We start from the raw sequence: 17,972 nt of genomic DNA on the forward strand, positions 1-17,972 counted from the left end.
CCAAAGTATGTGAGATGTAGTCTCGCCATCCTTGCTTCTGAGGACCATTCTGGTTGTATTTCTTCCAAGACAGATTTGTTCGTTCTTTTGGCCGTCCATGGTTTATTCAATATTCTTCCCCAACACCACCATTCAAAGGCGTCAAGTCTTCTTCAGTCTGCCTTATTCACTGTCCAGCTTTCGCACGCATATGAGGTGACTGGCTTGGATCAGATGCACCTTAGTTTTCACAGCGACATCTTTGCTTTTCAACATTTTAAAGAGGTCTTTGCAGCTGATTGCCCAATGCAATGCGTCTTTTTTTTTTTTTAACTTTTATTGAGCTTCAAGGGAACGTTTACAAATCAAGTCAGACTGTCACATATAAGTTTATATACACCTTACTCCATACTCCCACTTGCTCTCCCCCTAATGAGTCAGCCCTTCCAGTCTCTCCTTCACGACAATTTTGCCAGCTTCCAACTCTCTCTATCCTCCCATCCCCCCTCCAGACAGGAGATGCCAACACAGTCTCAAGTGTCCACCTGATATAATTAGCTCACTCTTCATCAGCATCTCTCTCCTACCCGCTGTCCAGTCCCTTTCATGTCTGATGAGTTGTCTTCGGGGATGGTTCCCGTCCTGTGCCAACAGAAGGTTTGGGGACCATGACCGCCGGGATTCCTCTAGTCTCAGTCAGACCATTAAGTATGGTCTTTTTGTGAGAATTTGGGGTGTGCATCCCACTGATCTCCTGCTCCCTCAGGGGTTCTCTGTTGTGCTCCCTGTCAGGGCAGTCATCAGTTATGGCCGGGCACCATCTAGTTCTTCTGATCTCAGGATGATGTAAGTCTCTGGTTCATGTGGCCCTTTCTGTCTCTTGGGCTCTTAGTTATCGTTTGACCTCGGTGTTCTTCATTCTCCTTTGATCCAGATGGGTTGAGACCAATTGATGCATCTTAGATGGCCGCTTGTTAGCATTTAAGACCCCAGACGCCACATTTCAAAGTGGGATGCAGAATGTTTTCATAATAGAATTATTTTGCCAATTGACTTAGAAGTCCCCTTAAACCATGGTCCCCAAATGCCCGCCTTTGCTCCGCTGACCTTTGAAGCATTCAGTTTATCCCAGAAACTTCTTTGCTTTTGGTCCAGTCCAGTTGAGCTGACCTTCCATGTATTGAGTATTGTCCTTCCCTTCACCTAAAGCAGTTCTTATCTACTAATTAATCAGTAAAAAACCCTCTCCCACTGTCCCTCCCTCCCTCCCTTGTAACCACAAAAGTATGTGTTCTTCTCAGTTTATACTATTTCTCAAGATCTTATAATAGTGATCTTATACAATATTTGTCCTTTTGCCTCTAATTTCGCTCAGCATAATGCCTTCCAGGTTCCTCCATGTTATGAAATGTTTCACAGATTCATCACTCTTCTTTATTGATGCGTAGTATTCCATTGTGTGAATATACCACAATTTATTTATCCATTCAACCGTTGATGGACACCTTGGTTGGTTCCAGCTTTTTGCTATTGTAAACAGAGCTGCAATAAACATGGGTGTGCATATATCTGTTGGTGTGAAGGCTCTTATTTCTCTAGGGTATATTCCGAGGAGTGCAATGCGTCTTTTGATTTCTTGACTGCTGCTTCCATGGCTGTTGATTGTGGATCCAAGTAATGAAATGAAATCCTTGACAACTTCAATCTTTTCTCCATTTATCATGATGTTGTTTACTGGTCCAGTTACTGGACCATGTAGACGGTATGAATCTGAAGTGTAAACCTGAATGAAGATTGGCCAGTGTTTATGAATTCCTGAGGCTGCTCTGGTGCTGCAGTGGTTAAGTGCTGGGCTGCTAGCCGAACGGTTGGCCGTTTGAACCCACTGGCCACTCCATGGGAGAAAGATGTGACAGTCTGCATCTGTTAAGATTACAGCCTTGGTAACGGTATGGAGTAGCTCTACTCTGTTCTATAGGGTCTCTATGAGCCTAAATTAACTTGATGGCAATGTTTTTTTTTTTTTTTTCTCTCAGTTACAATTCAGGATTAGAAATGACTCAAGATAACAGTTATTCGACCAGGACAGACTCTTATCAGCCGTGCCCACAGACATGCCTCTCTCGGCCCCTTGGCCTGGCCTCTGCCCTGCTCAGGCAAGTGTTACAAAGCTCTTTAGCTCCACCAATAAGTGCCCAGAGGCACCCCACTCTGCCAGGAAGCCATGGCCCAAAGGCACTCAGCTCTCTCGCTCTGTGGGTCGGCAAGCCTAGCTCCATGGACAGGTGCCCACAGGCACCCCACTCTGGATGGCAATGGGTTTTTAGTACGAATTCTTAGGGGATTTTTTTTTTTCATCCTTCTAGAGCCAGAGATTGACGTAGATAAACTCCCTAATGATCTTGTCTCCTATAACAGTTATTTTTTAAATAGTCGGCCCTAATTGGTGAACACAATTAATGTCACTGAATTGTACATGTGAACAGTGTTGAAATGGCAAAAAAAAAAAAAAAAGTTGTCCCTTTGATTATGGTGGTAGACTTCCAGAGATCTCGGCTCTATAAGAAGGTCTCTATTCCGGTTCTTTACCTTGCACAAGCCCGGGTCTTGTTTCCTGTCCCCTGAACATCACATTTAAAGCCCAAGGCTCTAGGTTTCTAGGCATCAGCAATCACCTCTAGAACAGCTTCTAGCTTCCATATCCACTTACCACACATAGATTCATGCTCCCACATTATTGTTAGTTCCTGAAGATTTTATTTCCTTGAGAACTCAACAATATAAGGGATATTTTTAATTTGGCATTCAGACAATTAGATGTTTTCTAGGTGACCTGTTTTCAGGATATCTATTTGGCCATAATGCCTGAAGTAGAAGTGCCCAGCCCATCTTTAGATGAGAAAATGATTTGGGAGAAGTTTTGAGATTCCTCAAGATTAAAGAAGGAGCCCTGGTGGCACAGTGGTTAAGCACTCGACTGCTAACCAAAAGGCCGGTGGTTTGAATCTACCAGCCACTCCACAGGAAAAAAGATGTGGCAGTCTGCTTCCATAAAGATTTACAGCCTTGGAAACCCTATGGGGCAGTTCTATTCCATCCTATAGGGTCTCTATGAGTCTGAATCAACTTGATGGCACAGAACAATAACAAGATTGAAGGATCGAATGCTTACAGAATATGGCTTTCCAGTAATGGCCTTCCAGTACACCATTGTCCGACAGAACTTTCTGTGACGATGGACACGTTCAACATCTGTGCTGTGGTTACTGAGCACTTGCGATGTGGCTACTGCAACTGAGGAAGTCAATTTTTTATTTAATTTTAATTAATTTAAATGTAAATAGCCACATGTGGCTAATGGTTATCATACTGGACAGCACAGAGCCTTCTAATGCTTCCAAACAAAACTATCATCTTCAAGAGTTAAATGCTTCTGAAGCCAACTTAAGATCTACAGTGCCTGCCTTAAAGATTCTTTATACTCTGCAGGCTGGTATTTTAACTGGACCTCTGATACCTGAGGCTGCCTATGAGCTCAGTTTTCCCTACAATTTCGTTCCATACCTCTCTCTCCCCCTTGCTCTCTACATTCTAGCCACACTAGCCATTTCTGTTTCTAAAACATGTCAAGCTCATTTCTACTTCAGGGTCTTTAACATCTCATATTTACTCTGCCTGCAATACATTTTCTGGTTTCTTCACATGGCTGGTTCCTTCTCATCATTCGAGTCTTAGCTTAAATGTCACCACCTGAGCAGGCCATCCCTGAGCACTTTATCTGAAGTGCCCCCTACTGCCAGGCTCTATCACATTATCCTGTTTTCTTCTATTCATAGTATTTAACCGTTGTCTAAAATTGTCTTGTTTACCTCACCCCAGTGCCACTTGAATATGAATTCTATGAAAGAGGAGGCCTCCCCTGTCCTGTTCAGACAGGACTGACAGTGCCTGGTATGTGGAAAACAGAGGCCCACTGAGTGTAGGTGACTTCACCAAAGCTGCACAGCTAGTCAGTGTACAACACCAAGGGAAAATGGACTAGCCAGAAATAATGACCACAAAAGAAACTTACAATGGCAGAAATTGTAAGTAAAATTTTATACGAAGAGGAGAAATCCTGATGGATGAATCACATTTGTGCAGCACGTCACATTCCCGGGCAGCACAGCGGACATACCCGTAAAGTGATGCAGAGAAGGCAGAAGTCCTCAGTCCAGAAGAAAAGAAGCCGGCCTTGTAAATGGTGTCTGGTCCCGGCCACTTACCTTCCTCTGGCTTTTCAGCGCAAAAAAATGCTGAATCTATAAAGAAAGGAATTCATCACGATGAAAATGTTTGTAAAATAAAAATGGAAATGGTTAAAGTGTTTTATATAAAACAATTGACCGAGATAAAATTTGCTCAATAGCTTTGTTTTGGAAATAATTCTTTCACAATAACTAACCAACGTTGGTGTAATTCTGATTAAAACGTCAACATGTCGCTGGATGTAAAGGAGCCCTGGGGGCCCAATAGTTAAGGGGTTGGCTGATAACCAAAGACCTGGCGATCTGCACCCATAAAGATTACAGCCTAGGAAACCCTATGGGGCAGTTCTACTCTGTCCTACTGGGTCACTCTTAGTCTATGAATTCACTAGGAGGCACATAACATAGGACTCCAAATGGTTAACTGATTGGCTGCTAACCAAAAGGCTGGAGGAGTCCACCTTTCTGGAGGTGCCTCAGAAAAAGGCCTGGCAATCTACTTCTGAGAAAATCAGCCATTGAAAACCCTAGGGAGCACAGTTGGAGTAATCATGAGGCGGAACGCAATCAATGACAACTAGGTTTTATTCAAACACGCTGTCACAGCATTCACAGGGTCCAAAGGCTGCCTTCCAGCACCTGCCTGGGGCGGCTGGGGGCGCCCTCTCTGGGAAGGGAGAGGATGCTGCGGCATCTCTAACCCATCTGTTCAGGGACTCGCTTCCTTCCTTAGCCTTCTCTTCTCTCCCCTCAGCACCGCCCTCCAAGTCAGGCTGGCCAGCAGGAGGAGATCAAGTGCAACAAACAACTTGAACTAAAAGCTTTCATTCCAGTCAGCTCACTGGGCTCAGATACTCAGACGCTTCCAGGGAGCCCGCCAGGATGCGCGGGTTCGAGCCTGGGCACTTTGGGACTTGCAGCCGCAGCTGTGCACCCGCCACCGTGCGAGGAAGAGACCTGGGGCGGCGCCAAGGGGGACGGGGCGGTGCTCGCATCTGCGCAGGCGCACTCCACCTCCCTGCAGCATGGCGGACGCACCGGCTCAACCCACCAAGAGAAAGCGCGAACGGGATGCGGAGGAGGCCGAAGCCCCCCGCACAGAAGAAAAGGAAGCAGGCGTTGGGAATGGTACCTCTAACTCCGTCCGCTTACCCTTCTCCGGATTTAGAGTGCAAAAAGTGCTAAGGGAATCTGCGCGGGACAAAATCATTTTCTTACATGGGAAGGTACCATCGGGCAACCTTGGGGTGGGGACGGGGAAGGAATGAACCAATCATCTCCTCGATCTCGGCTGGAAAGTACCAATCACACTGCTCGGAGAGGCGGCGTGCACCACCTGAATGGAGGTGGGGGGGGCGTAAGGGAAAGATTACCTGTGCGAGTAAGGGAATTGATGCACTTAGATCTAATTTTTATAAACTTCCTTCACTAAAAACAACAACCAACACTTGGAGAGTGTATAACCTATAAAGGTCCTAGGAACCTAGTAAATGCTGCTGGACCGTCTTGCTCATCCTTGTGCCTGGGCCAACGTAGAGACGAGGAGATGAGATTCCTGCTCTTCAGGACTTCTGCCTTAACGGAGGAGCCAGTTTATTCAATTGGTGATTCCATGGGGCAGTGGCGGTTCATTGGTAGAATCTTCCTCACCTTCCTTGCAGGAGACCTGGGTTTGATTCCTAGCCAGTGCACCTTACGTGCAACCACCACCACCTATTTGTAGAGGCATGAGTGTTAACCTTTGATGCTGAACAGGCTTCAGCAGAGCTTCCAGACTAAGACAGACTAGGAGGAAAGGCCTGGCGATCTACTTCTGGAAATCAGTCAGTGAAAATCCTGTGGATCACAATGGTACCGTCAACAGCCGATCATGGGGATGGCACAGCACCAGGCAGTGTTTGCTGTCGTTGTGTATGGGGTGGCCATGAGTTGAGGGTCGACTCGATGGCAGCTAACCATTGTCAGTTCCATGTGAGACCAGGCAGGTACAGATGAAAAGTTACCATCTCTGTTCTGCAGGAGTGCAGAGTGTCAGGGGAGACACCTGCATACATGACTGGCTCTAGTGCCAAGTACTCAGCTTTGGAGCAGGAGCTGAGGAGAGACTGGAGTCTGTCCCGGGAGTCAGTGACAGTGAGGAGGGCAGATAGCAGGTTTCCCCAGAACTCTCAGCTCTCATCTTTGAGAGTGGGCCCTGGGCCTAGGCTTCCATGGGTCTGCCTGTGTTGCTTATTTTTTATAATGTTCTGTCTGCTTCTCTCAGTCCCACTGGTCTTCAGTCTGCAGCAGCTGCTGAATACCTTAGCCTTGAGAGCCTTCAAGCTAGGAGTCAGTTGGGAGACCCAGATTCTAGCATCTGCTTCAACATTGGTTGTGTGACCTTTGGCAAGTCAGTCTGTCTCTGGAGCTCTCAGCTTTTTCATCTGTAAAATGGACAGAATTTGACAGAGGCCTTGTAAGCCTGAAATAAGACAGCTGAGAAGCTTTTCATCTTTTCGAAGAAAGGTGTGAGCTGCTGCAAGGGTTTGGTTTATGAGATGCCTTTTCTGGGAGAAGAAACATGAGTGCAATTGGGAAAACTGCCGGGAAGGAAATTTCTAGTGTTGGGATTTCAGAGGCCCTGGAAACTTCTTTTTTAATTGTGCTTTAGGTGAAAGTTTACAGAGCAAATTAGTTTCTCATTAAGCAGTTAACACAAATTGTTTTGTGACATTGGTTGCCAACCCCACCATCTGTCAACTACTCTTTACTTCTCCACCCCGAGTTCCCTATTTCCATTTGTCTAGTTTTCCTGCCCTTTCCTGCCTTCTTGTCTTTGCTTTTGGGCTGGTGTGCCCATTCAGTCTCGTATACATGATTGTATTACGAAGCACGTTCCTTACATGTGTTCTTGTTGGCCCTATAGACCTGCCTAATCTTTGGCTGAAGGATGGACCTCAGGAGTGACTTCAGTACCAAGATTAAAGGGTGTCCAGGGACCAGGCCCTGGCAACTTCTGCCTTTGCTCTCCAGGCCTCCCCTGGCTCTCTGCCTCTGCCACCACTGATGATGTCTCTACCACAGGTGAACGAGGCCTCTGGGGATGGAGATGGAGAGGACGCCGTTGTGATCTTGGAGAAGACACCATTTCAGGTGGAGCAGGTGGCCCAGCTCCTGACGGGCAGCCCTGAGCTTCAGTTGCAGTTCTCCAATGATATCTACAGCACCTATCACCTGTTCCCTCCAAGGCAACTGAGCGGTGAGTGAGCGAGTGAGGCCAGAGGGGGCTGCATGTGGGGAGAGTGGGGATGGTGAGGGATTAGGTGTGGTGATCAGGACTCTCCATACCTGATTTGTATATATTCTAGCACAGTAGTTCTCAATGGAAGGAAGGAGGAATTTTTGCCCCCCACCCGCAAGGGACATTTGGCAATATCCAGAGACATTTTTGGTCATCACAACTAGGGGTGGCAAGTGCTACTGGCATCCAGTGGGTAGAGGCCAGGGATGCTGCTAAACATCTTCCAATGCACAGAACAGCCCCCCACCACGAAGAACGTTACCAAAATGTCAATAGTGCTGAGGTAGCGAAACCCCATTTTGGTGTAGTATGTTTTGAGGAGTGGGGGACGGGGCGTGATTCATGAGATAGAAAGGTTTCATCCACTAATTGAGTCATAAGAATTGTCAACACTTGTTAAACCCTTACTATCATGCTAGCCACCATTCTGAGTATTTTACATGTATTATCTAATCATCGGAAACCCTGGTGGCGTAGTGGTTAAGTGCTATGGCTGCTAACCAAAGGGTCAGCAGTTTGAATCTGCCAGGTGCTCCTTGGAAACTCTGTGGGCCAGTTCTACTCTGTCCTGTAGGGTCACTATGAGTCGGAATCGACTTGACGGCACTGGGCTGGGCTTTTATCTAATCATCTGAACAACTCTACGGGATAGGACTTTATAGGTGAGAAAACTGAGGTCTTGAAAGGTTAAGCAACTAGTCCCAGATCGCACAACCAGTAGGTGGCAGCAAAGCTAAGGTCTTTCAGTAGACTGAAGTCTTGCTCCCTGGACCAAGCAGTGTGCTGCTGAGTGCTGCAAAGATCAGTTATTTCCCGAAGGAGCTCTCTTTCTGGTAGGGGAGAGAAATAGTGTGATTGAGGGGGGCGGACTTGAGAAAGGCAGGAATTCATGGGTTAAAGAAAGAGGTTTTTTTTTTGTTCGTTTGTTTTTTTATGGTAATTATATAGGTAACAAATCATTTGCCATTTCAACAATCTTGACATGTTGAGTTCAGTGACATTAATTACATTCATGTTCAACCATCACCATTAAACATTTCTGAATTATTCCTTCACCCTTAACAGAAGCTCAGTGTCCCCAAGCGTTGTATCTACCTTTACCCAGCCCACCTACCCCTAATAACCTTTAGTAACCTGTAATAAACTTTGATCTCTCTGCATGTACCTATTCTAGATGTTTCATATAAGTGGGGTCATATAATATTTTTTATCCTGTGACTGACTTATTTCACTCAGCATAAAGTTTTCAAGGTTCGTATATGTTGTAGCATGTGTCAGGAAAGAGTATTTTTGTTAGTTCGTTTTTAAATGTATTTTATCTTTTGTTGTTGAGAATATACACAGCAGAACATATACCAATTCAGCAATTTCTGCATGTACAATTCGGTGACACTGATTACATTCAAGTTGAAACCATTTTCACGCTCATTCCCAGTTGTTCCTCCCAAATTAACATGAACTCACTGTCCCCTAAGTTTCCTGTCTAACCTATTGAGTTGCTGTCATCAGTTTGATCCCATATAGATAGATCTTAAAAGAAGGAAAGAGGTTTGTATTTGGTTGCATAGATTTTATAATTTATCAAAGAGAAGAAGAAGACTATCCCATGCCAAAAGTCAAGCATGATGCATGCTTATTTTCTTTCAATGGTTAGATTTTGTTGGAAGCATGGCGGGGCCTGATTGACCTTAGAGATTACTTCCAGCCAGGAAATTCTGAAACCTGTTTTGTAACACATGATAGTTTTATAATATCCTTGGTCTTTTTATTTGCCCTCCAGCATTTTGGAACCAGTCTGGCTTTACGGATATCCTCCCACAGTGGATTTGATAGTTTTGGGCTTTTTTGCCCCTGAAGAAAGAGTGCTATTATTGTTGTGAGACAAGCAAACCTTTCACAACTGAAAGGAAAACAGCCTGGTCTTCCTTTGAAAGGGAGCCAGATTAATTGGTTCAAGTTGACGGAAGTGGGCAATTGTATTTACCTCCTCAGGGGTTGACATTTAAGCAAGTATATTCCTCCACCTGGGTTAGGTGAAACATGACAAGCCACTGTGGCCAAACAAGGCTAGGGCAGCTGCTGAACTGCAGGTCTGAGGCTGTTTGGCTGCCTATCCTCTCTCTTGCCTTCCCCAATCCCTCCACCCGTGCTCCCTGCCCCTAGCCAAGGTCCAGAGGATTCTGTCCAAAGAGTTACCCTGAGAATTCATGACCTTCCCTTTCTTACTGTGTTTTATTTCAGTTTTTCAGTTCTTCTGTGGCTGTATACAGCTGGCTGTGGTTGCTTCCATCTCTTTGTATTTTTAATGTTTTGTTCCAATATAAGAACTGAAACAGTCACTTCTCAGCTTACTGCAGGCCCTCTTCCGTGTGAAAAACCCTAAAGGTCTCTATAACGCTTCCCCCAATACCTGGCAGTCTCACACGTTAGCTTCTCTTTTTCAGGGCTCACTGGCTTCTTAGCAAAAGTGTTAGCATAGGTACAGTGCATTATACTTTTATTTTCCTACCCAAACTAGGCATGGTGATTTAGAACAGTTGAGAAGCTCTGACTCATGGTGACCCCATGTGTGTCAGAGTAGAACTGCACTCCATAGGGTTTCCAAGACTGTGACCCCTAGAAGCAGATCACCAGGGCTTTACTTCCAAAGTACCTCTGGGTGGGTTTGAACCACCAGCCTTTCTGTTAGTAGTCAAGTGCTTAATGATTTGTGCCACCCAGGGACTCCTAGGATGATTGGCAAATTAATAACTTGCTTCAGGGCTTGGTGCCAATCTCTCTCCTCTTCTTTAGCTATACAGACTATTTTAGATCAGGGATTGGCAGACTCTTTCTGTGAAGGGCCAGAGAGCTAATATTTAGGCTTTATAGGCCACGTAAAGTCTCTCACTTCTTCTGTTTTTTTTTTTTAATTGTGCTTTAGGTGAAAGTTTACAAAAATTTATACACATACTGTTTTGTGACATTAGTTGCAATTCCCACAATGTGACAGCATGCTCCCACTTTCCATCTCTGGTCCCCGTTGTGCTTTTGACCACTTCCTGTCTCTTCCTGCCTTTTCTTCCTGTCTCCCAGCAGGACCCACCCATTTGGTCCGGTGTATCTGATTGACCTAAGAAGCACACTCCTCACATGTATTATCTTTTGTTTTATAGTCCCACCTATTCTTTGTCTGAAGAGTGGGCTTCCGGAATGGTTTCAGTTCTGGGTTAACAGTGCATCCAGGATCCGTAGTTTTGGGGGTTCCTCAGTCTCTGTTAGACCATTCAGTCTGTTTTTTTTTTTTTTTTACATGAATTTGAGTTCTGTTCCACACTTTTCTCCCACTCCATCCGGGACTCTCTGTTATGTTTCCTGTTAGGGTGGTCTTTGGTAGTAGCCGGGCACCATATAGTTCTTCTGGTCCCAGGCTGGTGGAGCCTTTGGTATATGTGGTCCTTCAATCTCTTAGGCTAATATTTTCCTTATGTCTTTGGTTTTCTTCATTCTCCTTTGCTCTTTTTTATATTTTTTTGGCAGGCATTTTAAAAATGAAAAAGACTCTTAGTTTGTGGCTTGTACAAACACAGGCCATGGGCCTGATTTGGCCACCTGGCCATCATTTGCCAACCCCTGTTCTAGATTTGCCACTCAGTGTGGTCTGTGGACTAGCAATATTGTCACCTCCTCAGAGCTTGTTAGAAATATAGAGTTTTAGGCCCCATCCAGACTACAGAATCAGACTCTGCGTTTTAGCAAAGTCCCCAAGTGACTCATAGGCACATGAAACCTTGAGAACACTGGTCCTTAGACATCATCCATGTGCCATGCTTGTTTCTCCATCCCTGACCACTTGGAGGTCTCACAGGTACCTCAGGCTTCACATGGCTCAAGAAGAGCCCCTGATTGTTCCCCCTCACTTGAACCTCCACTTTTCCTCAGTCATCCCCATGGTAACCGTGTCATCCAACCAGTTGCTCAGGCTGAAAACCAAGAAGCCCCCCCGTAGCAACTTCTGTCTTTCCTCCCCTCCCCACTGTTGTCACTGGGAGTCTTCAGTAGCCACCTGCCGGTCATCCTGTTCCCATCTTGTTCACCTCTCATCCGTTCTCATACAGCAGCCAGGGTGATCATCTAAAACCAGGAAACAGACCCTGTCACCCCCTCCTCCCCCTACTCAAAGCCTTCCAGTGGCATCCCGTGGTGCTTGGAGTTAAATCTAAATGTCTTACTAACACCTGCAAGGTCCTGCATGATTTGGCTCCTGGTTTTCTGACTTCATATTCCTCAATTACCCTTTTACCCCAGTGGCTTCTTTCCATTCTTTGGTCAGCCAGACTCTTCAGGCATCTTTGCACCTCTTGTTTCCTTTGTCTGGAATAGTCTTCTGCAGCTCTTCATGTGGATAACTCTCAGCATTCAGGTCTGTCACTCTCGTGAGCTCAGGTTCCCTCCTTCCTCAGGTGTCCCAGGAAATCTAAATTCGGACCCCTGCCACCGGTCAGCTTCTGCCAGCTTCACTGCTTAATTTATGTCATTTTTCACTGTCGTTTTCTGTGCATGCTTTTGCTTGCTTATTTATGGGCAGATTCCATGAATTAGAATATATGCTTCAGTAGGAGAGCTTGGCTTTTTTTTTATTCTACCTTTTTTTTTTTTAATTGTGGTAAATATATAGGTAACCAAACATTTGCCATTTCAGCATGTTCACATGTACAGTTCAGTGACGCTGTGTTCATCATGTTGAGCTGTCATCACTAGTATCTGTTTCCAGATTTTTCCATCACCCTTCACAGAAGCTCAGTGACTCCTGAGCGATAAGTCTCCCTCTCCCCCGCCCTCCCACCCGCTGTGGTAACCACTTATACACTTAGCTATGCGTATACCTGCGTATTCTGGAGATTTCACATGGATGGAATCATACAATCTCTATCTTTTTGTGACTAACTTATTTCCCTCAGCACGTTTTCCAAGGTTCATCCACGTTGTATAGCATGTAACAGAATGTATCAGAGCTTCATTTTTCTTTATGGCTGAGTTTTTTTTGTTGTTGTTGTTTTGTTTTCTAATAAAACCAAAAAACCAAACCCAGTGCTGTCAAATAGATTCTGACTCAGAGCCACCCTACAGGACAGAGTAGAACTGCCCCATAGAGTTTCCAAGGAGCGCCCTACAGATTCGAACTGCTGACCCTTTGGTTAGCAGCCGTAGCACTTAACCACTATGCATCAGGGTTTCCTTGTTTTCTAATATGCCTTATTTTTAGAGCAGTTTTAGGTTTACAGAAAAACCGTGCAGAGAGTACAGAGTTCCCTATGCTCCTCCAATCCCCCTCCACACTATTTCTCCTGGTATTAGTATCCTGCGTTCATTTGGTACAATTTGTTACAGTTGAAGAATCAATACCGATACATTGTTATTAACTGACATCCATAGTTTACATTTGGGTTCAATTGATACATTGTTATTAACTGACATCCATAGTTTACATTTGGGTTCAATTGATACGTTGTTATTAACTGACATCCATAATTTACATTTGGGCTCAATTGATACATTGTTATTAAATGACATCCATAGTTTACATTTGGGTTCATTACTCTTTGTGCTGTGTAGCTCTATGGGTTTTGACAAATGCATAATGTCATACAGAACTTTGGCCTTTTCACTGATGTATCCCTGACACATAAACCTGTTGCCATAGAGTTGATTCCGACTCATAGAAACTGTATAGGACAGAGTAAAACTGCCCCATAGAGTTTCCAAGGCGCACCTGGTGGGTTTGAACTGTCGACCTTTTGGTGAGCAGCTGTAGGACGTAACCACTATGCAACCAGGGTTTCCCCCTAGCACATAGTGTATAGAATATACTTGGTGTAAGCTGCTGTCAAGTTGGCCCCAGACTCATGGCAACCCCATAAACAATGGAATCCAATCTTGTGACTACGATCACAGTGGGTTTTTCATTGGCCGATATTTGGAAATAGATGACCAGGCCTTTCTCCCTAATCTTAGTCTGGAAGCTCTACTGAAATCTGTCCGCCATTATAGCGACACACAAGCCTCTACTGACAGACTAGCGGTGGCTGCATATGAGGTGCATTGGCCGGGAATCGAACCCAGGATTCCCGCATGAAAGGCGAGAATTCTATTACTAAACCACCGCATAAAACATACTAGACATTCGGTAAATATTTGTCGAGTGAATGAAGAAGTGTTTTACTAAAACAGGCAGAACCTCGGGAACAATTGTAGATTATGCTGGGTGTAGCCTTTCACACTTTGCAGAACTTTTTTACGTATACTTTGTCATGTGATTTTCACAGCAACTCAGTGAGGTAGGTATTATGATCTCCACGCGACAGATGAGGTAACTGGGACTCAGAGAGGTTAAATTGTGACTTCACCAAGGTCACACAGCTCTGAGGAGCGGCAGAGCAGGGGGATTCCAGCCAGGTATGTCTGGTTCCAAAGTCTCAGCTTTTTCCATCCAAACGCAGGGTGGTGTTCCACGTGAAGTAATATTAATGTAAATGACAAAATCAAGCTTAAAATACCAGAGCAAGGCTTCCTTCTATTACACATAACGTCGGCCAGCTCTGTGATAACTGACAGTAACTGTGCTTGTAGAGTTTATACCGTGGGGAGGGCAAAGCGCAGACGCACAAAGCCAATTGAATAAATAATTACAAATGCTTCGTAAGAGCCAGAAGGAAATATACAGGGCTGTGAAGAATTTCGGAGCCCTCGTGGCCCAGTGGTTAAGAACTTGGCTGCTAACCAAAAGGTCGGCAGTTGGAATCCACCAGCTACTCCTTGGGAACCCTGTGGGGCAATTCTGCTCTGTCCTGTAGGGTCACTGTGAGCTGGAATCGACTCGTCAGCAGGTTTGGGTTTGGTTTGTGGTGGAGAATTTCAGTTGGACCTGGGGTGCTGCCTGCCAGTGGGCCTTCGTAGATAGAAACACGGGGTACCAACAGCATGTCTGCTCACGGATGGTGCAGGGGTCAAAGGTGCTTCAGGTGGAGCCCCGCCAGGTGTTCTTTCTTCATCTGGACAGAGCTACGGCCCTGTTCTCAGCCCTAGCTGAGGCTTCACCCCCAGAAATTCTGATTTAATTGGCCTGGGGAAAGTTTTTAAAGCACCCCCCTCTAGGTGATTCTAATATGCAGCCAGGTTAGAACCACTGGCCTAATGGTTAAGAATATGGTCTTTGGAGTCAGACAGGCTTGGGTTTGAATCCCAGCTGTGCCACTCATTAACTGCATGACCTTGGGGAAGTTACTTAAGCCCTGTGAACACAGTTTCCTTATCTCTGAAATGTGAGAATCAAATGAGCTAATGCAGTTAAAAGTATTTAACACCTATTAAATAGTAATAGCTGCTGTTATTGTGAGGATGTGCTGGGCTCTATGCTGGGCACTAGAGCTTCAGAGATGAATAAGGTACCATCCCTTCCCTCGCGGTCTTGTAGAGGGGACCACAAGTTATTATAAAATGTAATAAAGTAAGGAGTCCCTGGGTGATACAAACAGTTAACACTCTCAGCTGCTGACTGAGGTTGGAGGTTCAAGTTCACCCCGAGGTGCCTCAGAAGAAAGCCCTAATGATCTACTTCTAAAAAATCAGCCGTTGAGAATCCTCTGGGGCACAGTTCTGCTCTGACACACATGGAGTCACTGCGAGTCGGAATCAGCTTGCTGGCATCTGGTTGGTTGGGCGGTCAAATGTTAGAGATACAGTGGTAGAAATCTGTAGGGCATAAAGCGGAAGCGTTGTCAGAAAAAGGGTGAGGACTGAGATGGCTGTTTTCATCGATGCAAGGTGCAGTGCGACGAGCTTCTTTATACGTGGCCTTTCTGGCCCTGGGTTTGTAGTTCTGCCAAGATGATTTGCCAGGCCACAGTCTTGCAAAGGGATTGGATATGCAAATAAGGTATGTGAAACCCTTGTGAGGATTGGTCGATTACTGTGAAAATTAGGTGACTGGTGTACTGAGGGGATTGGTCATTTATGGTCTTGGTGGGAGTAGGCTTGTAAAAGGACCAATCCCGCAGAGGTTGAGGGGGATCTTACTACCATCAAGAAGAAGAACTTGGAGCAGAGCACATCCTTTGGACTTGGGGTCCTTGTGCTGAGAATCTCCTAGACCCAGGAGACAAAGAGAGCTGTAACACTGAAGATGGGGAGAGACGGTGCAGCAGCAGCATGAGTGGCGGGAGCCACGAGGCTGGCACAAGACGTCTGTGGTGGGGTGTCCTGGCCCATGGAGCAAGAGAGCTGAGTGCCTCTGGTCAGAAGCCTTGCTGGTGGAGTAGGGTGCCTCTGGGTGCTTGTTGGCAGAGCTTAAGAGCTGTAACATTTGCTCCCCGAGCAGGGCAGAGGCCGAGAGGGGCCTGGCAATGGAGGCTGCCGGCTGGCACAGCCAAGAGGAGGCTGGCCCTGCTGGGAAGCACAGCCTGCCTTCAGGCATGGTTGAGAAGGAGCTGAGAGCTGGTTGGAAGTTGTGCGGATTGAAGAACTGTATCCTGAGTTGTTCCTGTTACCACCAAGTTGATTCTGATCTTGAGTTGTAAGCCTGTTCCTCAATAAACCATGTAGTTGTGAGTATGATCTGTGAGTTCTGTGTGGCGATTGCAATGAATTATTGAACCCAGCAGAGAAGTAGAGAGTGCTGTGGGGGGGACAGCTGATGTCAGAATTGGTGAAAAAGCTGGGAAGTGGAGGTGTGTCTGACCTCCACCTCATAGGAATTAGCTCGGTGATTCTCAGTCCCCCTTCTGAAGTTGGTCAGTTTCTGAGGCCGCTGCACTATACAAGGTGAGTAGATACTGTCCAGGTGTCCAGGGTAGAAAGGGTATTCTAGGCAGATGGTGCAGTGTGAGCAAAGGCCTGGAGGTTTTCCTTGTGGAACTACCGTGGCCCAGTGTGCCCTATAGCAGGGAAGTGGAGGATGATGAGAGGTGGCTAGAGCTGGATCATGGAGGGTCTGATTACTAAGATGTTGTACATGGTAAGCTGGAAAAGGATCTTAAGCCAGAGACTGACCTGGTCAGATTAGCATTTTAGGCAGAGTGTGTAGGATAGATGGAAGGCAAGAGAGATTGGGGTTGGGGGGACCAGTGAAGAGGCTGCCCAAACTGGACATGAGTGGTCACGTGGGATATTGGGAGACTGGAGCCTTGCACTGAGACAGTAGTAGTGGGCTTTATGGAGGTAGATGCCACAGAGTTTGATCACTGCCTGGATGTCAGGGATAGAGGTCCTTGAAGGCAGACCTGTTTCCAGTCCCAGCAGCCAGACTCATAGTGCTGTTTTGTTAATTGCTGTTGAGTCGGCTCTGACTCATGGTGACCCCATGTACAACAAAACAAAACATTGCCTGGTCCTGTGCCATCTTCATGCTTGAGTCCACTGTTGCAGCCATATGTATTTTGAGTGCCTTCCAGCCTAGAGGGCTCATCATCTTCCAGCACCCTATCAGATGACATTCTGTTATGATCCATAGGGGTTTTCACTGGCTAATTTGCAGAAGTAGATCACCACCAGTATTCAGATACCAGGAGGGTCACCCATGGCGGACAGGTTTCAGCTGAGCTTCCAGACTAAGACAGACTAGGAAGAAGGACCTGGCGGTCTACTTCTGAAAAGAATTAGCCAGTGAAAAATCCCTACGAATAGCAGTGGAACATTGTCTGATATAGTGCCAGAAGTTGAGCCCCTCAGGTTGGAAGGCGCTCAAAATACAAAAGGGAAAGAGCTACCTCCTCAGAGTAGAGTTGACCTTAATGACGTGGATGGAGTCAAGCTTTCGGCACCTTCATTTGCTAATGTGGCACAAGTCAAAATGAGAAGAAACAGCTGCAAACATCCGTTAATAATTGGAATGTGGAATGTACGAAGTATGAATCTAGGAAAATTGGAAATCAACAAAAATGAAATGGAATGGATAAGCATTGATATCCTAGGCATTAGTGAGCCGAAATGGACTGGTATTGGCCATTCTGAATTGAATTCTGACTTGATGGCACTGGGTTTTTTTGTTATGGTCTACTATGCTGGGAATGACAAATTGAAGGGGAATAGCGTTGCATTCATCATCAAAAAGAACATTTCAGGATCTATCCTGAAGTACAGTGCTGTCAGTGATAGGATAATAACCCTATGCCTACAAGGAAAACCAGTTAATATAACTATTATTCAAATTTACACACCAACCACTAAGATTAAAGATGAAGAAATTGAAGTTTTTACAAACTTCTGTAGTCTGAAATTGATCAAACATGCAATCAGGATGCATTGATAATTACTGGTTATTGGAATGTGAAAGTTGGAGACAAAGAAGAAGGATTGGTAGTTGGAAAATATGGCCTTGGTGATAGAAATGATGCCAGAGATCACATGATAGAATTTTACAAGACTAGCGACTTCTTTTAGGAAACCCTGGTGGCGTAGTGGTTAAATGCTATGGCTGTTAAACTTAAAGG

General features: G+C 45.5%; 1 protein-coding gene across 1 annotated transcript in view; it reads left to right on the forward strand.

Annotated features, from left to right (window-relative positions):
* The first annotated feature begins 5,219 nt into the window (after positions 1 to 5,219).
* The window catches only part of DCPS (decapping enzyme, scavenger), a 71,963-nt gene continuing 59,210 nt past the window's right edge, over positions 5,220 to 17,972 (forward strand). Inside the window, exons 1-2 of the mRNA XM_049857560.1 lie at positions 5,220 to 5,452; positions 7,290 to 7,464. Coding sequence (XP_049713517.1) covers positions 5,252 to 5,452; positions 7,290 to 7,464 — 376 coding nt within the window. The 5' untranslated portion in view covers positions 5,220 to 5,251. The remainder of the gene's footprint in view (positions 5,453 to 7,289; positions 7,465 to 17,972) is intronic.

Source organism: Elephas maximus, chromosome 17 (genome assembly GCF_024166365.1).
Source record: "Elephas maximus indicus isolate mEleMax1 chromosome 17, mEleMax1 primary haplotype, whole genome shotgun sequence".
Lineage (NCBI taxonomy): Eukaryota > Metazoa > Chordata > Mammalia > Proboscidea > Elephantidae > Elephas > Elephas maximus.